General features: G+C 41.3%; 1 protein-coding gene across 1 annotated transcript in view; it reads right to left on the reverse strand.

The window, feature by feature from the left end:
• Positions 1–364: 364 nt before the first annotated feature.
• Positions 365–22,201, reverse strand: part of LOC134752694 (meiosis-specific coiled-coil domain-containing protein MEIOC-like) — a 40,415-nt gene continuing 18,578 nt past the window's right edge. The window contains exons 6-10 of the mRNA XM_063688377.1: positions 20,671–20,861; positions 19,773–19,885; positions 18,851–18,993; positions 9,221–9,325; positions 365–6,664 (exon numbers count right to left, since the gene is read on the reverse strand). Of these exons, the coding sequence (XP_063544447.1) occupies positions 6,428–6,664; positions 9,221–9,325; positions 18,851–18,993; positions 19,773–19,885; positions 20,671–20,861 (789 nt within the window). The 3' untranslated portion in view covers positions 365–6,427. The remainder of the gene's footprint in view (positions 6,665–9,220; positions 9,326–18,850; positions 18,994–19,772; positions 19,886–20,670; positions 20,862–22,201) is intronic.

Raw genomic sequence — 22,201 nt, forward strand, 5'->3', positions numbered from 1 at the left:
TTGCCTTCACGTTCACGGTGCATGTTCATCATATCGGTATTTTTGTTTAAGCAGAGAACACATAAAACCTTTATCAAGTAAGCAATGTAATAATTAAATGTCGACTTCATAAAAACCTACCCACATAATTGTTAGACCAAACACATTTATAGACAATTTCATCTCTAACACATCGCTCTAGCATAGGCAAGACATAACATGCAACAATCAACAGAAAATATATCTATTTCGCTTATCTCCCTAGAATTGATTTTTAAAATAAATATGCTATATTTTAAATAATTTTGGTCAGAAATGGGCTAAGCGTCTGAGAGACAGGACAATAAACGTTAATTAATACTGATAATTTTATTTGTAAAATAGTATCAGTATTATTGATCGAGCCTGAAGAGTGAGGTAAATAGTTACAAGTATGGCAACAATGGAAATAGAGACAAGAGGTTACGAAGGAAATGTACTACTAGAGGGATTTATGTAAGACGGCTCCCAGTCAGTGTGCAGGAACAGTTTCCAACAAACTATCTGTAAACAGGTACAAGGGAGACACTTTATGTGGAGTTTGTAATCAGAAACTACAGCTTAATATATGATAAGTACCTAGGAACCGTCTCAAACAACGCCAATATTATTTAGTTTGGAAACTAAATTTATTGTGCTAATGTTGAATTACTAAGTACTATTACTAAATTACGCTAAGTGCGATATTGATTGTACTAATTTTATTTTAATAATTTAAACGAATTGGAAGAGATTACGTGCCAATAGTTGAAAAGAACTGCCAATTTTATTATCGGATTAAATTATCTACAGACAAAATCACCTCAAAACAATTTTGGCACAAACACCACCATGGCCAATATGATGTGGTATGTGATTACACAAAAAAAAACCTTTTTTAACGGCGCTAAATTTTAGACAATAAGATAAAATAAATTTAGCTTCGCGGGCGAGTATTTAATAAGATTACCGGGTTTTCAGTTTAATATTTTTGAATGGAAGTTAATTTTGTTTTCAGGACTTCTTATTTATTTTACATAAACATGCCTGAATCACATTTTTTCAAACAGCTATTATCTGTTAAATGTTAAATGAGAATGATTTTCTAGAATTCGTAAACTGGTATTTGTAGCAGATCTTGTGAAATGAAATCTTTGTTATACAGGGTGGCTAACTTGGAGGTATACAACTTTTTTTGTCGCCATTTTGTTTTGGCGGTAAACATGACAGTTGTTGCATGGAAATTACTTTGTGTAGATACGGCAAATTTGTTATGGAGCGTTTTACGACGGAACGTGTTTCAATTATTGAAACGTTTTACTCAACCCAATCGTGTATTGCGGAAACTCTAAGAAAATTGCGGAAAATTCGAGAAACGGTGACATAGGTTAGCCCTCAAGATCGCCTGATTTAACAGCAGATTTTTTTCTGTGGGGCTATCTAAAGGGACGTGTCTATGCTAACAGGCCAATTAATCTTCAGCAATTAAAACAAAATATTCGAGACACAGTCACTGCGATAACGCAGGAAATGTGTGAAAATGTGATGAAAAACGCGATGAAAAGAGTTCACATCTGCCATGCTGCTAGAGGTGGACATTTGTCTGACATTATTTTTCATGTTTAACTGCCGGCCCTAAATACTATATTAAACAAGGAATACTTAATATACTTTATATTTATTTGGCCACCCTGTAGTAGAAGGTAGTAGTAGTAAATCACTTTATTGTACAAAAATAGGTTGATAGGTTGTTATCATGTGATTATTTAAATACATAAGGCTATAAATAGCTTTTTATATTTTGTACTGGTAACCAATTTAAGAGGGTTGGTTCGAAAGTTGTAACTGCTTCGGCTCTACTCATGGGATTGCAATATTTGAGGTGCTTTATTTTTAGATTTATTTTTAGAAAACGCTCTGTTTTTTTTTCTACTCGTCGAGTATAATCTGTGTATTACAACTTCACATGCAACACTACAACCTTACTCTTTTCAACGTTGGATAGTCTATGGCACTTCCGACTCAAGCATAAGAATTTTATCGATACGGTTTAGTCAATTATAAAAATTTTGAAAATAGAACTTCATACATTTCGAGGAGACTCGATTCAATGCATCTGCTTTGTGATTGGTTGGCCAACAAAAACATTTTATTTTATGTTGTAGTAGAAACAATTTCTTCATAAGTCAGAAACGCGCATGTGACACCCTTCATATAGCAACATCCATACCCTACGAAAACCACTTAGCGTTGCTTGTTAGTCTCCATAGGCTACGGTGGCCAAAATCGAGAAAAAAACTGTCTTAAAATTGAATTTAGCGCGGAGCAGGTACCAGGGCCTCATGAGTTACGAGGTGTCGTTGACCACCCCGCCCGGCGGCCGGGGCATCGGTATGAACTGTATGAAGGTATCGCGGGCTGCGACAGCATGCGTATCTTAGCTGTATACTTTTGGTTTGTTTACCTATATGATTCTACTAGTTGAAAGTATTATTTTTTTGTCTCGTAGAAAAAGTATTGTATACAATAGTGATATAATCAAGCTTTTCAATATCGTACCTTAACTTAAGCAACTCAGCAAGCTTCGTTGCTTAAACACGGTACTCGACTGAAAAGCTCTCTATTATATCACGATTGTATAAAATACTATTAGTAAACTCTTCTTACAACTTTCAAACCGACCCTCGTACTTGCTACATAAACAACATAGAATGATACGGGAGAATATTTACGACACTTTTGGCAAGAATAGAATAATAAAATATTACATTCTCACTGTCGTATTTTGCGCCAAAATTATAGACGATTTTGTTTACCAAACATGTTAATGTCTGATTTTTAGATTATAGCCCAGTATTTAAATGGCAGTTCCCTGTTAGTTCCAAATTCGCATTTATTATATACTTCTAACACATATAAAACTATCTTTTAATTCATCTATCATTTCGAATCGACCTTTTTTGACTCGTCCGAATTGAAATGCAATGGTTACACATTTAATAAAAGCAAAATAAAATCTAAAACAAATTCAATATCTTAATTTTGTACATTACATAGGGGCTTATCAACTGCATGCACACTTTTTTAGAAAAGGCACTACGTCCAATGAATACTTAATTAACTTATAGCCATTTCATCAATTCATTTTATGAGCGTTAGTTAATTTTAGATTTAACTAAATTATATATTAATATAAATATAAGTGTCAAAACGGAAAACGCGTTTAATTTTTAATTTGGCTTGATAGAGCTCAACGAGTTTTTCAAAGGCCGCGACGATTTGAAAATTTGCTCTCCGCTTTTCGGTCTGTGCTGTACAACTCGGCTATATCTCTAACTTCATCCACAATTCGTACTAACACCTAACCTAAAACTAATATGAACAAAAGATGGAAAATGTTTAATAACACTACGAATATTTTGGTTTGATTCTGCCGTTTTATGGCAGTATTTGTGCACCGTTTGTAGGTTATAACTTTTGTTATATGTATATTAATAATAACAATTAAAGCGTTAACATGTTTCAGAATATGCTTACAGTAGGTACAGATATTCCGTGAAACCCTTTTATAATTACGTAAGATTTCAGAGCAAATTGACTACAAAAATTTAACTAAGCCTACGTGAGGGACTAATTGTTCATCTTACTTCATTTTGGCGGTTAAAAATTACTAAGAACGCAATACGAAATAGCACTGTAACACGTCGCGATAAGATTCGCAAACGGTCGTCACAGAACAAGTTAAAATTAACAATTGACGAAAACTAGCCGACCCATCTAAAGAAGCGGTCCCAAACTATTTCAAACTACTTGGGTTATAACTCCATACAACCCTGCCGTACTAAGCCTAATACTACACACCGTATAAATCAAATACATTAAATAAATATAAATTAGTACACTTACACTCTAACAGTTTATAACTTCATATATTTTGTTTATTTGCACGAAACTTGATATATTAAAATAGTGTCAACTAGTTATCAAAGTAGAAACATCACATTTTATTATAGTTCTCTTTCTGCGTTGGTGTGAGCGAAAACGTTTGGAAATGCCTTATATTTGGTTAATGGTCTATCAGTCTCTGTGAATGGGGATGACCTTAGGCTTTATAAGTCTATCAATACTCTGATCTTATCAAGTTTACTCAATTCCTATTACCCTTGGATGACTAGTTTTATGCTCAAAAATATTCTTACAAACCAAGAAATTTGATGCCTTGCCAGCCACCAGCAGCATGCTTTCTTTGCAGTTTTAAACTACGCTATCGAAACCGATTATCGCTTAGGCGTGGAAATTTTTAATAAAAAAGATCAAATATTGTAATCGAGAAACTGTCACGAACCTATTAGGTAACAACTTAAGGGATTATGCCTCAAACTGTGTAGATGTATTGAAATATAATTATTAGGTATTTATAATCTATGTATCGATGTATATATTTATAGAATATCGTTTTAGAGTGACATCAGTCGGCTTGATTCTCGCTCACACCAAACGAATAATTTGGCAAGTATTAATATTTTTGCCAATCGTCTTCGTTAGGATAGTCAGGATAGACATAGAGATAATACTTCGACCCCCAGCCAAGCATGGTTATAAGTTCACTTCAGAATACTTAATGGCAAATGTATACTATTTTGCTGACTAACCATCGTCTTATAATACGAATATCTACGCCTCGTAAAATAGTTTTATAGAACCTTAAATATTATATTGATATTGAACTTTCATGGGCGTCCTGACTAGTAATAAAATTATATTCTATACCTGTTTTGATTATGCGTATAACCCATACAATTGTTGTTTTTTCGATGTTATTTTTCAGTACAGAATTAATTCGTTATTGCTAGGTACTTGCTAGAAAGTATTCCTTCTGAAGTGAACTGAGTTAAATATGCAAGGTAGGTTACCGGCATTACAAAACTAACCTTACACACATCTATTTATAACAGGATATACTTCATAACAATTAATCGTGGTCTCAGTTATACCTGTGTAAGTATCGCGAAGTCACTTTCTATAAATGCATTATTTCATAATAAAAGTGCATTCGCTCATATATAAGTTTATAATTTATTGTTGATATGATACATTTTCGATTGCCTCTAGCCCTTTTTTTAAAGTAGCCTTTAAAGTTATTAAAATACTTATTTTCAGGTGGATATGCTCCTGCCTTGACGGCGACAGGTTTATCTCCAAATGTACTTTTTTGGTATTCCGGTTCATGCGTAAAAATGCTTTATAAAACCTTTTGTTACTTTGAAATGACTGGATTTCCCGAAGCCAAACAGAATACATTATGAAAGTAATTTTTGTGGCATAAAATTAAAAAATAGCGTTTAGGTTTTAAATGGACAAGCTTATGCGAATTTAATATTAGATAATTAGCTATAAAATGTTATAAAATTCAGATAAGTCGATGATCGAACTGAGCAGGTAATATCGGAAAAGTTTTTTTAATGAGTAGACCGCCAATATTCGCCTTTAGAAGACTGATTATCGCGAGGCTATGCTCCAAAATCATCTGTCCTTATAAGGGTCTCCGTCATGCTACCTATTTTGTTCTTATTTCCCTGAAGGAGGGATAATTTAGACTCGGGTTACAGCATGAAACTATCGAAAAAGACATCTAATATTACTACACATGTTACTGCACTATTTATCGTAAATAGATGTTGTTATCCGATTTATTATGTAAGTTATTGCAAATTAATAATAGCATGAATCAAGCATGCTCTGAATAGCTTTCATATAAACAAAAAAAAACATAATGAAATGATTCCCCGAATGTTCCGGTATGGACTGGTAGTCAAATAGACTCTAATTTTAAAATGTAAACTGTCATTTCAGTCATTGATTATCAACAAGTTCATTCTTTTTGTAACACTAAACTTAAAGCAAGATAGATTTCCTGTTCTGACACAAATGCAGACTTGTAATACTTTTAAAATACAGATCATGTACAGGAGACACAGAGAGGGGCATTATAAGGAGTATTAAAACTGTATAAAGTAATTGGCATCATAAAAAGGCCTACCAATCCTAGATTATTACTAAAAAATTGGCAAATCGATTTTAAACGACGCATCATATAGTCCACGATCTGGGACTATTTTGTATTACAGATGTTTTAAGACCTGATATGTAACAAATTCTATACTACTCCAATACCTACTTACTACTCGACGGATATCATTTCATCTAATTTGCCAACTTTTTACAACAAATTTTATCTTTTTCAGATTTTTCATGGAATTTTACTACCATTGATTAGCCGAACACAGGCTTGCTACAGTTTCATACTTAGCAGGCAATTGCTACAGCCTACAGGTTACCCATAGACATGTTCACCTCTATCAATGAACTTCCATGTTGTACTATTTCGATCATGGACATAACATAATATATACTCTTGATATATGTTTGCCTAGTTGATAGGGCCCGTGGCCAAGTAGTAGGGATGGCGGTTCTGCATGAACCGGCTGTCGTACCTCTGGTTTTTCTGGTAGAAGTCGTTGCGCCCCTGGTTGAGCTTGTGCTTGTAGTTCTGCGTTTTGCGCTGGTTCTTGTCTTTCTCCGCCTGCTTGTTGGTCGTGCTCGTTTTGTTGTTGTTTGTTTCGGGCTTCGTGTCCGTCTTCACTGTTGAAGCATCCTTGGGTTTCTCCTGGAGACCAGAACATGTAGCTGTTCATATTTGATGGAATACTCTTAATGCAATGGTTAGGTTCGTAGAGTAAAAATATGTTTTATGAATGCTATATAATAATAATGAATAGTAATAATAATACCATTTTAAGAAGGTATACAACTCCCGTGAGAGTTAAAAATATTAAAATTGTTTAAAGCGTATTACCAAAGATAGATAACTCCGTTATAGATGGATACAGTCTTAGGAAAAAAAACGTGCCTCGAAAATCAAGAAAATTTAACTGTCGATCAGATGGTGCCACTACCTTTGGCCTACTCTCGTATAGATGGCGTTGACGGTTTCGTTTGTTATTTCATAATTTTAACGCATATCAGTGAAAGAGCATGGGTCAAAATCATATAAAAATTATTAATAGGGAATCTGCGCATTGGGCGCCACTACCACAATCTAAGGGTCTACCGCAAAACAAGAAAATCTAAATTTCGTTATCTAACATCTCTGTCACTCTTGCATATGCGAGCGATAAAGAGGCAGATAGCGAAATTTCGGATTGGCGTTTCCCGGTAGGTTCTCTGTTCGCCTTGGTGCATCAATGTCATATTTTATTATCTCAGAAAACTTGTCAAAAAACTGTAAAACGCACAGTTTGTATAAGTTACTCTATGGTTTACTAAACGGGCTAGTGGTGCACTCTGGTGGCAGAACATTGCAGTAATACCCCCTATTGCGTAGACAAAGGTTTTTCCGCGTCGATAGGTGTGGGGAGACCCTAACCGCGTGCGTCGAACAGACGCGTTTCACGCATTAAACAAGGATACTCCTTCCTTACACATACTATGAAAATTAAATATTTTTTTATGTGCGTTAGACGGGTACCTAATGATTCTCCGAATAATTTTTAGCAGATTATCGATTCGCAGACAACGATTCGCCGAACATCGGTTCGCAGAGTGATTTATTTGCAGATGTAACTTTTGGTCGACTAACGTTACGCAGACTCTTGGTTCGCATACTGTTCAGTTCGCTTCTGTGTAAATTAGCAGAACTATTATTGGACGATTTTCGTTTGGCAGAGTAATCTTTTCGTTTAAGCAATGTTTAGTTGAATAACGTTTCACATTTTATACATCGTTATTTTCGAAATAAAAACTTATTCCAAAAAAAACCGTCTTCAAAAAGGATGAAATAAAATATATAATCCTTTTTAAGTATATGCGTTAAGTATATGTATAAAAAGTAAGTTACGAAGACGTTAGCGAATATGTAGTGCCAAACTCGTGGTAAGGCTACAGTTGCACTACATCAAATTGGTAGCTTGCGGGAGGAAATGCTTTAGTTACTTTAGAAGACAACGAAATCACTATACACATGCCTTTAAAATTTGAAAGTTCCCTCAATTGCTCATGGTTCCCATCATCAGATCAGAACCAGATTAATATGGGACCACCTTGAAGGTCTCGGAGTAATCGGTGAACATAAAACCTGACCAGTAATATATGATTATTGTCAAGAGGGCGCCGTTATTCTCATGTATACATATATAGGGTGACAGTGAGAGTTCAGTATAGTATGAAAAAATTAGTTCCAGTGAAATTACGCAACATGGTGCGTGATCGTATATTGCTGGTCAGGCTTTACTAAAAAACCAAGACAAGTGCGAGTCGGACTCGCCCACCGAGGGTTCCGTACTTTTTAGTATTTCTTGTTATAGCAGCAACAGAAATACATCATCTGTGAAAATTTCAACTGTCTAGCTATCACGGTTGATGAGATACAGCCTGGTGACAGACAGACAGACGGACAGAGGAGTCTTAGTAATAGGGTCCCGTTTTTACCCTTTGGGTACGGAACCCTAAAAAATAACATAGCCACAACCGAATTTTTAACCTAACCAATTTTTAACCTAACTATGAACAAAAGCATAGTATAGGTATAGGTTACTTTAAAACCTATACAATATAGGTTTTAATTTTATGGTGACTTCTGTTAGTGAACATAAGTAGACAATTAAATGTATCAAAACCATCTTTATCAGACTCAAACTAAAAGTTATTGTGTAGGTTAGTCATGTCCTAGTCTAGCCATAAATAATTAAATAAGAGAGAAGTTCTGCTAATCAATATTAATGCCAAATGAACATTCGACCTATTGTGTTTCGACCAATGGTTTCTCGGGTAATCATGACAGTTTCCAAATGATTATTCTACGAATAGTAAATATGCGTATCAATTGCTCTGCTTATTGACTACTCTTGCAAACGACTATTATGCGTAATGAGATTCTGCCAATCGTTACTCGGCCAAAGAACCCGTCGGCGAATCGTTGTCGGCGAAACAAAAATCGGCGAATTTTTTTTCGGCATATCAATAGGGCACCGCGTTAGACGCATTGCGTCTCGACTTTGACGCAGCGTTTATCGCATAAAACAACCGCGCGCTTTAAATCAGTCACGTCATCGATCTGTTTTTTACGATCATCCCTCTAACTTATCCCAGGTATCTGCGTGGGATTTCGAGCTTCGTCCAGAGGCTAAGATCACGTTGCATACATTTTTTTAAAACGTTAACGTACGTGTTTAACGTCAGAGGCAGCCGGTTTGGAGTTGTTCTGTGCGGGGGCTGCCGCGGCTGCCGGGGGCGACTTCGGCGGCGGCGCAGGCGCAGGCTGCTTCTCGCTCTGCAATCAAATATACTTTTCATTTCTCATGCTCTGAAAGAGGGTCATTGTTATTCTAAAAGGTGTGCAGAAAATTATACGATTTTTTTTTACGGTACCAATTGAAATTTGTTTTTAAATGGATTTGTTATACATAAATAAATATAATATATATAAATAAAGTTGATTATTATGTTCTAGTCTAGAGCATAAAGTAAAATCATCTATTACGACCCCTATTGACTTAGTAATAAAGTCCAAAATCTGCCATACAAACTGCGCCGGTCGGGGGCGCCCCCAACCGGCGCGCTCCCGCCCGGCGTGCCCCGCGCCCCCGACACAACCGAGTACAATTTACTTTAGTCTTGAATAAATACGATAAAATAACCTACAATATATGTTTGTGTTTGTGCTCACGAATAAAAATATATATTATTTATTGTTTATTTAACAATTAATTTCATTTTTTTTTTCAATTAAATAGTCAATTTTCTATAAAAAATAATATAGTTACATGTAAAAAATCCCCAACGCAGGCTTCGTCCGGTGGCTACAAATGCAAATCAGCAACATGATTCGTCCCAAAAAAATGATGATATCCGCATCAGCCTTCGTCATTTTTTTTGTTTAAATAAAATAACCGTCACGAATCGTACCTGGCTCAATTGTCCCCATTACGCTGGCAGCGTTACCGCGCTGAATGGCCAACGAGATCTGTTGGACCAGGTACGATCCGGACCGAGGGTCGCACCCCCTGTCCCTCAGCCGCCGACCCAAATCCCTCACAAAGTCCCTAGCCTCTACAGCCCAAGGTCCCGCAGTCTCGACTGCAACCGGCACAAAGTCGTACGTTGGTTCCAGGGCAGAGTACTTGGCATGCTTCATTTTGGCGGCATACTCCGCGGCAGTAGTTGTCAAGCGGACCCCAGGCTCCCAGGAGCCGTGGCAAAATGCCGGGATAACGCGAGGAAGAAGAAGATTTCGCGGCAGTACCAGCAGACCCGACAGTGAGACTCAAGTGGGACGGCCAAAAAAAAAAATATATATATATATATATATATATAGGATATTTTTGTATATTTTACTTACAATCGAAGTGAAAAGTAAAGTGTATAACTCAGGCATAAATGTCAATTTTTATCCTCGACTATATTTGCGCTCATTAAACATAGACAACAAATAATACAAGTGCGTTGCAATTGCGTTTCGTGCAGGCGATGTAGTGCATCTGGCATGTTCGCCGTGAACAGAGTAGATGACTTTTACGCTATAATGCGTAAAAGGCACTGGTCGTTTGTCGGGAGTCGGGAGAGTGAGCGAATCGACGAAGAGCATTGTAAACGTAGTGTACGCAACCTGCTACTGTATGAGCAAGGCTTCCGCTACAACTATTTAATTAGTGTTATAGCTTATTTAATTTTAGTTTAGTTTAGAATAGTTAAATTTAATATAGATAGCATGTACAATAGTACAATCGGATCAAGTCGAACCTCGAAATCCTTCCAAAGTTATGAAATTTGGTATGTATGTAAGGTCTCTTTTTCATGTCCACACTATTTCACATTTGGGGACCTCGAGGAATCGCAGCCATCTTGGAAAATGTGTATCATCCTGGAGAAATTTGCGTTGTACTCTAAATATACGTTCTCTATGAAAATATGGTGTAAGGAAACATTAAAGCTTATTAAATTCTACACAAAAAAGTCCTAGATAACTTTGCGGAAAAAATACATCTTGTTATAGAAAATAATAGCTGAATCCAGATTTAGCGCTTATACCCTTTCAGGAGATCATCATCATCTTCCTCGCGTTGTCCCGGCATTTTTGCCACGGCTCCATGGGAGCCTGGGGTCCGCTTGGCAACTAATCCCAAGAATTGGCGTAGGCACTAGTTTTTACGAAAGCGACTGCCATCTGACCGTCCAACCCAGAGGGGAAACTAGGCCTTGTCGGGATTAGTCTGGTTTCCCCACGATGTTTTCCTTCACCGAAAAGCGACTGGTAAATATCAAATGATATTTCGTACATAAGTTCTGAAAAACTCATTGGTACGAGCCGGGGTTTGAACCCGCGACCTCCGGATTGCAAGTCGCACGCTCTTACCGCTAGGCCATCAGCGCGCGGGGATATTCTCTTAAAATGAAACCTGGAGGAATATGAATTCCACTTTTGTCTATACATTTGTACACGTTCTAGTCCAATATCAACATTTTACTCGACTGCGACTTAAACAGAAAGTAGGATTATGGGTTTAAATACTGAAAATCAGTACACCCTGTAGCTCAGGATACTGGACGGATTTTTCAAAACGACATATCGGTAGATTCCTCTTGCCCTTCACAACCTGTTTACACCTGTTTTATTAAAGAAAAATCAATACAGCTGCCTTGAGAGGACGCCGAAAAGTAAATCATATTTTTACTTCTAGCGCCTAAACTATTAAGTGGATTTTAATAAAATAGACATCAGTAGATACATAATTGGTACAGTGGAGTGCTATGCAATACAAATTTACTAAAAAAACTGGAGGAAAAATGTGTAAAACTTAATGTGACTATAAAAACAAATTTTAGGTCTTAAATGGGGTTTAAACAATAGTGACAGTAATGAAATTTTACACCTACAATTTCAGGGATCCCTGTTTGCGTGTCATAAAATTGGAGCTTCGGGGACCACGGGGATCAAACGCCATCTTGAAAAGTATAAGTCTTCTTTGGTTTTTCTTTTTTTCTCGGAATATCTGGGTTTAATGTGAATACTGTGTATGGCGAAACGAAAGCTTATTAATTTCCACACTCAACACTACACTATGTCACAAAAACGAAGCCTTTTCTAGAAACAGGGCTTACAAGTTACAAGGGAAGCTTACAAGTTTCCACACATTTTTTTTTCGTGGTTGGGCAGATAATATTTTTGTGTTCCAAAAATTGGTAAAAAAAATTTACAAGTATTTTTTTTCTGACCCGTCTTAAAATAAAATTTTAGTAGGAGATGATTAAGTATAACCTTTTGACTTCTGAGCCATATTTCTAGAAGAAAGCTCCGTTTTAGGGACATGGTATTTTATACCTTTTTTTGTGTAGAACTTAATAAGCTTTGTTTCGCTATACACAGTATTCACATTTAACCCAGATATTCCGAGAAAAACAGAAAAACCAAAAAAGACTTATACTTTTCAAGATGGCGTTTGATCCCCGTGGTCCCCGAAGCTCCAATTTTATGACACGCAAACAGGGATCCCTGAAATTGTAGGTGTCAAATTTTATAACTGTCACTATTGCTTAAACCCCATTTAAGACCTAAAATCTGTTTTTGCAGTCACATTTTAAAGTCCTAAACATTTTTCCTCCATTTATTTTAGTCAATTTGTATTGCATAGCACTCGTGTACTAATTATGGATCTACTGATGTATATTTTATCGAAATCCACTCAATAGTTAAGGCGCTAGAAGTAAAAATATGATTTACTATTCGGCGTACGCTCAAGCCGGCTGTATTGATTTTTCTTTAATAAAACAGGTGTAAACAGGTTGTGAAGGTCAAGAGGAATCTCAATTTTAAAAATCCGTCCTGTATCCTGAGCTACAGAAGTACTGATTTTCAGTATTTAAACCCATAACCCTTCTTTCTGTTTAAGTCGTAGTCGAGTAACTTATTGATATTGGGGTAGAACGTGTACAAATGACAGGAGTACTAGCAGAGGGTGGGGAGGAGTAGTGATATACGTAGCAGATAAACACAATAATATCCCGATTCTTTCAAGAGTACAACAATCAGAGTAATATTGAAGCGCTTTAGGTAAATGTTACATATGGTAGCTTTAAGTTATTACTTGCGGGTGTTTACCGCCCCACGCACTATACTTTTGAGAAAAGCGATAAAACCTTATTCGAAACAATTAAAAAAGCTACGACGACTTGTAAAGGAGCGCTTCTCATAGTAGGAGACTTCAATCTACCGGACATCAGTTGGCCATTATGTAAATTTGACGGTTATAATGTTTTACATGAAAAGTTCGTAGAAATCTTAGTCGATACTAATCTTGAACAGCTTGTGACGGAGCCTACGCGAAAAAGAAACAATGAAGAATCACTTTTTGATTTATTTCTTTGCAATAAAGAAAGCCTTTGCAGCGATGTTGTTCGTCATTCGCCGATTGGTAAGAGTGACCATATGGTTTTGCTAACCACATTACAATTCCAGATCAACCATTCTCAGAGCATGCCAATGAAACAGCAACGTAAAGACTTTTTCAAAGCTGACTTTGATAAGATAAATTCGTTACTAACAGAATCAAATTTTAATATCAGGGATTGTTCTAATTGTCAATCTGCTTGGGCTCAACTCAAAAACAGAATTAACGATATCATAACAGAGGTAGTACCTTCAAAACGAAAGTTTAAAAAATCGAATATTAATAAACCATTATAAAGTTGACTAACCAGAAAGTGATGAAATGGAAATTATACCAACTTGACAAATCTGAAGAAAATTACAGGAAATTAAACAATTAAATTGTTGACAAAGTGAGAAAAGCAAGGATGGAATTTGAAAGGAATGTTGTGTTAAGCAGCCCTAAGCGCTTTTACAGCTATATAAGACAAAACCTAACATCAAAGGTTTCAGTCCCTCCGTCATTACGCGACGAGAGCGCAAACGTCATCGCGAATGATAGTAAAGAAGTAGCAAACATTTTCGCAAACCAGTTCAGGAAATCATTTGTTATGGAACCAGATACTGTACCAATACCCGCAGTGAGTACTACAAGAGTGCTGAAATCTTTAGAAGAAATTGAATTCACCCCTGCGGCGGTGGAAAGTGATAAACACTTTAAAGACGAAACAGCTATGGGGCCAGACGGTATACCGGCAATATTCTTGAAGAAATGTAGTCATGCATTAGGTGAACAGCTATCACATATAATGTCATTGTCTTTTACGTCGGGTACATTGCCTAATGATTGGAACGAAGCCACCGTTACCCCCATATACAAAAAAGGCGACAAACTGACTGCAGCGAATTACAGACCAATAAGTCTAACGTGCATTGCCTGTAAAGTAATGGAAAAAATTATCGCTAAATGTATTAGACAATTTTTATCTGAAGAGCAAATCATAATTGAAGAACAACACGGTTTTATTCCTAGACGGTCAACGGTTACTAATCTACTGATTTGTCTCGATTACTGGACTAAAGAACTGGAACGAACACCTTCCAACGGATGTGGTTTACTTATATTACGAGAAAGCCTTCGACCGGGTACCTATAAAAAGGCTCATTAGTAAGCTGGAGCATTACGGGATCCGTGGAAGACTTCTGAACTGGATTCAAGACTTCTTAAGTGCAAGAAAAATGAAAATCAGAGTAGGGGAGGAGCTGTCTGAACCCATTGAGGTTCTTAGTGGTGTCCCACAAGGATCTGTCCTCGGTCCAATCCTTTTTGGGATTTTTGTCACCGATCTTAAGTCCATTGTCAAATCTAAACTGTCACTGTTCGCCGATGACACAAAAATAATGGGGAACCCTCTCATCTCGCATAATATCATTCAGGAAGACTTAGATCGAATTAGCGGGTGGACACAGGACTGGCTCATGTCACTTAATTCGAATAAATGTACCATTCTTCATATTGGGCCCACAAATCCTCAGCTTGCATATACCATGGGTACGCAGGTCCTAGAAGAAGTGAACTCACAAAGAGACCTTGGAGTCACTATAACAAGCAACCTGAAGTGGGATAAGCACATTCTGGAAATAACAAAAAGAGCCAACTCACTAGTATACCTTATACGGAAGACCTTCAAGACAATTGATAAAGCACTGTTTCTAAAACTATATAAGACGTACATAAGGCCTCTTCTGGAATATGCTTACCAAATTTGGAGTCCATACTTTCAGAGGGATATAACTTTACTTGAAAAGGTGCAACGCAGGTCAACTAAGATGGTATATGGATTACGTAATAAGCCATATGACCAAAGGCTTGCCAATCTTGGCTTGACAACCCTGGAGCGAAGAAGACTGCGTGGTGACCTCATTGAAACATTCAAGATCATACATGATCATTATGACTTACCTGAACTAAAGGACCTGTTTGTTATGAGCAAGAATAATCGTCTAAGAGGCCACAGCTTAAAGATTATTCGAGTTCCCAGCACAAGCAATCCTAGGAAGCACTTTCTATCAAACCGCGTCGTACGCGAGTGGAATAAATTACCAGAGGCTTATGTGCTCCTTCAGTGAACACCTTTAAAAACAGACTTGACAAACACTTAAAACAACTAACAAAATGAACACTAATAGACCTAATAGTAAAAAAAACAAGTGCAGTGATATACACGCATCAGCTTTCAGCTGCTAGTGTATTAAACAATACAATATAATAATAATATAAAAATGTATAGACAAAAGTGGAATTCATATTCCTCCAATTTTCATATTAAGATAATATCCCCTGAAAGGGTATAAGCGCTAAATCTGGATTCAGCTATTATTTTCTATAACAAGATGTATTTTTTCCGCAAAGTTATCTAGGACTTTTTTGTGTAGAATTTAATAAGCTTTAATGTTTCCTTACACCATATTTTCATAGAGAACGTATATTTAGAGTAAAATGCAAATTTCTCCAGGATGGTACACATTTTCCAAGATGGCTGCGATTCCTCGAGGTCCCCAAATGTCAAAAAGTGTGGACATGAAAAAGAGACCTTTAATTAACATACATACCAAATTTCATATCTTTGGAAGGATTTCGAGGTGAGACTTAATCCGGTTGTACTACAAATTATAATGTTATTTATTTAGGGGTCAACCCTTTACATTAAAATAATTAATTTTAATGTAAAGGGTTGACCCCTAAATAAATAACATTTTTATTTTTATTTTATTTATTTATTTAATACCTATTCAGTCTACCATTCTGATCCAAGTGGCTCAGTATCACTTATCGCCGCAGCAACGTCAATATGGGATTATTAATCTACATCATTGTCCTAACTCACTTCAAAACGTCTTCGGCATATTTACTTACTTTAGTAAATATAAGCCAATGTGTGAATCCCAATCTGCCATTTGCTTCTTACATTCCTTTTGAATTTGAACTTGGAAACATATACGACGAACAGGAAATACTCTTATAAACGGAAATTTTGTAGTGAAAGAAGATATTTCTGTTGGAAATACACATGAGGGCATACGCGTCGGCTTCGTGAAGCCAGACGGTAAAGCAATTTAGCAAAACCCAGTGGATTACCAAAATGGACAATTTGAAATTCCGAGTTTTATGGGTAAGGCAATATTCAACACTTTCAATATTCCTATTACGGAATTACGGATACCTATAAAACGCCTCCCATATAAAAACGACTTTCAGTGCTTGGAGTCGAGTCTTCCTGACCTCAAGTAGAAAAGTTTAAATTTTTTTTTTGGAAAGACGACATTCTAATGAGCATAAAACAGTCTATAAAAAATTATATTAAATTGTGGCATTATAGCAGGAAGCGAGTGAAGATTATCAAAAAACGCTGTTCAAAAATCTACTCAGCGAAAACTCACACAAGCCCAATTATTGTAATATTGTTGTATTTTCAGTAGATGTACTATAGTTACAGATTATTAAAATAAAATAACCGCTTAACTATGTGCATTCGGTAAAAAGTTATACCAGATTATGCTGCATGCCCGGATTTTGTCACGTAGTCTTTGCCCCGGTGCGAGCGCCACGGTGAGCGTGAGGTCGCACCACATGGCTTACCTTGGCGGTGCTGGCCGGGGTGGGCGGGGAGGCATGCCCCGGTGCGAGCGCCACGGTGAGCGTGAGGTCGCGTCCACATGGCTTACCTTGGCGGTGCTGGCCGGGGTGGGCGGGGAGGCATGCCCCGGTGCGAGCGCCACGGTGAGCGTGAGGTCGCACCACATGGCTTACCTTGGCGGTGCTGGCCGGGGTGGGCGGGGAGGCATGCCCCGGTGCGAGCGCCACGGTGAGCGTGAGGTCGCGTCCACATGGCTTACCTTGGCGGTGCTGGCCGGGGTGGGCGGGGAGGCATGCCCCGGTGCGAGCGCCACGGTGAGCGTGAGGTCGCACCACATGGCTTACCTTGGCGGTGCTGGCCGGGGTGGGCGGGGAGGCATGCCCCGGTGCGAGCGCCACGGTGAGCGTGAGGTCGCACCACATGGCTTACCTTGGCGGTGCTGGCCGGGGTGGGCGGGGAGGCATGCCCCGGTGCGAGCGCCACGGTGAGCGTGAGGTCGCACCACACGGCTTACCTTGGCGGTGCTGGCCGGGGTGGGCGGGGAGGCATGCCCCGGTGCGAGCGCCACGGTGAGCGTGAGGTCGCGTCCACATGGCTTACCTTGGCGGTGCTGGCCGGGGTGGGCGGGGAGGCATGCCCCGGTGCGAGCGCCACGGTGAGCGTGAGGTCGCACCACATGGCTTACCTTGGCGGTGCTGGCCGGGGTGGGCGGGGAGGCATGCCCCGGTGCGAGCGCCACGGTGAGCGTGAGGTCGCACCACACGGCTTACCTTGGCGGTGCTGGCCGGGGTGGGCGGGGAGGCATGCCCCGGTGCGAGCGCCACGGTGAGCGTGAGGTCGCGTCCACATGGCTTACCTTGGCGGTGCTGGCCGGGGTGGGCGGGGAGGCATGCCCCGGTGCGAGCGCCACGGTGAGCGTGAGGTCGCACCACATGGCTTACCTTGGCGGTGCTGGCCGGGGTGGGCGGGGAGGCATGCCCCGGTGCGAGCGCCACGGTGAGCGTGAGGTCGCACCACATGGCTTACCTTGGCGGTGCTGGCCGGGGTGGGCGGGGAGGCATGCCCCGATGCGAGCGCCACGGTGAGCGTGAGGTCGCACCACACGGCTTACCTTGGCGGTGCTGGCCGGGGTGGGCGGGGAGGCATGCCCCGGTGCGAGCGCCACGGTGAGCGTGAGGTCGCGTCCACATGGCTTACCTTGGCGGTGCTGGCCGGGGTGGGCGGGGAGGCATGCCCCGGTGCGAGCGCCACGGTGAGCGTGAGGTCGCACCACATGGCTTACCTTGGCGGTGCTGGCCGGGGTGGGCGGGGAGGCATACCCCGGTGCGAGCGCCACGGTGAGCGTGAGGTCGCACCACACGGCTTACCTTGGCGGTGCTGGCCGGGGTGGGCGGGGAGGCATGCCCCGGTGCGAGCGCCACGGTGAGCGTGAGGTCGCACCACATGGCTTACCTTGGCGGTGCTGGCCGGGGTGGGCGGGGAGGCATGCCCCGGTGCGAGCGCCACGGTGAGCGTGAGGTCGCGTCCACATGGCTTACCTTGGCGGTGCTGGCCGGGGTGGCCGGGGAGGCATGCCCCGGTGCGAGCGCCACGGTGAGCGTGAGGTCGCGGCCACATGGCTTACCTTGGCGGTGCTGGCCGGGGTGGGCGGGGAGGCATGCCCCGGTGCGAGCGCCACGGTGAGCGTGAGGTCGCGTCCACATGGCTTACCTTGGCGGTGCTGGCCGGGGTGGGCGGGGAGGCATGCCCCGGTGCGAGCGCCACGGTGAGCGTGAGGTCGCACCACATGGCTTACCTTGGCGGTGCTGGCCGGGGTGGGCGGGGAGGCATGCCCCGGTGCGAGCGCCACGGTGAGCGTGAGGTCGCACCACATGGCGCAGCGCGCGCGCCGCGCGCTACACCCCAGCTGCTTCACCGCCTCCGCCAGTTGCAGGATGGCTGGAAACAAATATATTTTACTTGTTCGATATGATTTTATTTTGGCTGACGACCTGTGTTGTGTTCATGTTCAATGTTATACCTAAGGTACTCCCTAAGGTATAACATTGAACATAAAATAAACTGTAACACGTTATACGCGACCCGACCGAGCACAGGAGCGGATACGAAAGCCTAAAACCGAAAACGGTCGGTTTGAATTACAAATTCGTAGGTCGCTCATTAGTGGCTCAATTGTTATAATTTCAATTAAATAGAAAACCTAGTCTACATACGCCGTATTATTGTACGGCAAGCGGCAAAATTGCTTGGCCTCGTTATGAATGGAATTCATTATTGTTATTTTTATTTTATACAAAAGAAGCATTTATTACGTAATACTAGGTACATAGGTAATAGTAAAAGAGGTGAAAGAGGTCTTGACCCCCGCTCCGGGTTTTTCCTGATGCAAAGGATGTCCATCGCAATCCAATGCGGCAACGCAGCTGGCGTGATGGGCACCTTTGCGTCGGGGACAGCCCGGGATGGGTTTCAGTAGGTAGTTTTATACACGTTTAGTTTATATTTTTATATTTATGTGCGGATGTAGCGCGGCTGCGCGAGTGTGGGTAGTGTGCAGTGTGTACGACTACGGTACTCACGGTCGGTGCGGATGTAGCGCGGCTGCGCGAGTGTGGGTAGTGTGCAGTGTGTACGACTACGGTACTCACGGTCGGTGCGGATGTAGCGCGGCTGCGCGAGTGTGGGTAGTGTGCAGTGTGTACGACTACGGTACTCACGGTCGGTGCGGATATAGCGCGGCTGCGCGAGCTCGCGGCGGCGCGCGGCCTGCACGGCGGCGACGGCGCTGCGCCACGACAACATGGCACTCTCTACTTCGCTGTGTGGGGCGCTGTAAACAAACAACTTTAAAGAAAATAATGTTCAATAAATCCTCAGAAAGGTTTTATCTTAAAGCACTCCTGTTCTTTCTGGCTTTTTGGTGGTTGGAAGCATTGCTTGACAGGGTGGAAGCCGTCCCGGCCATGGTGCGCGGCGCCGGCTCACCGCCGAGCTAGTGCTTAAGAAGGAACGGAAGGGATTCCTATTTGGCCTTCTCTTTATTTGTAACCTCGCTTTCGACCGCTGCGGTTGGAATATTTTGGCCTTTTAACCATACGACCATGACGTATGAGTATGCGTGCTAACCTTTCGTTTGCCGATATCTAAAAAGTAACTACTAAATCATATTAGATTATTTAAAACCGGGTCACTCACGTATTATTAAGTCGAATAGCTCGACATGTTTCGGTCCAATTTACGAGGACCGTCTTCACGGAGACACGACACGTCTTCACTGGTCGAGGGCGCGGCGTGTACTGCGGGCCAAAGCCCGACTCGCCCGGCCGTTCACGACAGACGGCGTCGGCGGTGCCGGCGACGTCACCGTTGCTAGGATAGCTCTACCCTCCGTATTGCGTTTGTCAAATGTCGAATCGCACACAACACTCACTGAGTCACTTGCTAAAGGCCGGACCACACTGACCACCGACAGTGACCCGGTTTAAAATAATCTAATATGTTTGAGTCTCACGGGAGTTTTATAGATAACTACTAAATCAATTACTGACTGTGCAAAGTCGACCTTGCCGTCCATTTAAGAGTTTTTTTTTCTATCCTAATCCATTGGATACTGACATTTCCGAGAGATTGTTGACGTCGTCCTTCCACGAGGCGGGCTGGAAGGCGTCGGGGTCCGCGTGCTGGTGCTCGGGCTGGTCCTGGCCCCGCTTCAGCACCGTGATCCTGGCCTCCTCCTTGCCCTTCTTGTTCTGCGCCACGCACACGCTCGCCCGCAGCGTCTCCATCTTACCCATTAGGGTTAGTACCTGGAAATATATGCGTAACAATTTTTTAAGATTTCAGGCTTTCACTACAGGTTAACGGATTCAATGCCAGGGCGCAGCGCGTGAAATTTGTTTTGGAGTAATACAGGAGTAAAAAATTAATAAACGGCTATAGATCTTAACACACGTGTAATGTCTCTGTCTGACACATACAAGCTAGGAATAAAAAAAGTAAAAAAGCGCCTGCGAGTTTAGCATGGCAAATACATCTAAAAGATTTCTTGCTTAGATTTAAACATGCCCCCGGGGTTGAAAGAAGCCTTTCAAGCAGAATCGGTAGCCACAGGAAGAGGACAAATCTTGCTGAAAGCGCGTCGAACGACTCCTCCAGCTGTCTTCACGTCAGCCACTCGTGATATACCATCCTGTCCAGAGTGAATGGCTACAATGCGTCCCAGTCTCCATTTCAACGGAGGAAGATTGTCCTCCTTCAGCACAACGAGGGTATTATTTTTGAGGGAATCGTGGTTGAGTCTCCACTTGACACGCTGTTGCAGTTCTGGGACGTACTCTTTAGTCCACCGAGCCCAGAAATGTTGACGGAGCTGTTCGATTCGGTGGAATCGTGTCAGATGCTGGTAAGTGTGGTCCCGCAGATCCTGCACCGGCAATGAGGTGAGTGAGCGTCCGACAAGAAAATGTCCAGGGGTGAGCGCTGAGAGATCGTCCGGGTGTGATGACAGAGGCGTGAGTGGCCGAGAATTCAACAGGGCTTCAATATTGATGAGTGTAGAGTTAAGCTGTTCATAGGTTAAGTTACAATTTCCCAACACTCGATGCAAATGAAATTTAACTGATTTGACACCCGCCTCCCAAAGACCCCCGAAGTGAGGTGCATAAGCAGGCAGAAAATGAAATCTAGTGTTTTTACTAGCCAACGTCTCAGCCAAAGAGTTGCAGTTTTCCTTCAGAAACTTTGTAATTTCATTATAGGCTCCGACAAATGCAGTGCCGTTATCGGAGTAAATGTTGTCTGGCTGTCCCCGGCGAGACATAAAGCGAGACAGTGCCAGCAAGTAAGTTTTACTAGTTAAATCTCCCACCAATTCTAAATGTATCGCCTTGGTTGTGAAGCATATAAAAATAGCAACATAAACTTTAACTAGTGCGCAACCACGACCTTGACGGCTGGCTGCCATGAGTGGACCTGCGTAGTCCACGCCCACATTCCTAAACGGGTAGCCTCCAGGTGACAACCGAGAATTTGGCAAATTCCCCATCAGTGGAGCAATTACTTGTCCTTTCATAATTTTACAACGCACACACTGATGGTAGCAAGCCTTTGCCAAATTACGACCTCCTATGGGCCAATAGGTTTCCTT

This window comes from Cydia strobilella, chromosome 2 (assembly GCF_947568885.1).
Source record: "Cydia strobilella chromosome 2, ilCydStro3.1, whole genome shotgun sequence".
NCBI lineage: Eukaryota > Metazoa > Arthropoda > Insecta > Lepidoptera > Tortricidae > Cydia > Cydia strobilella.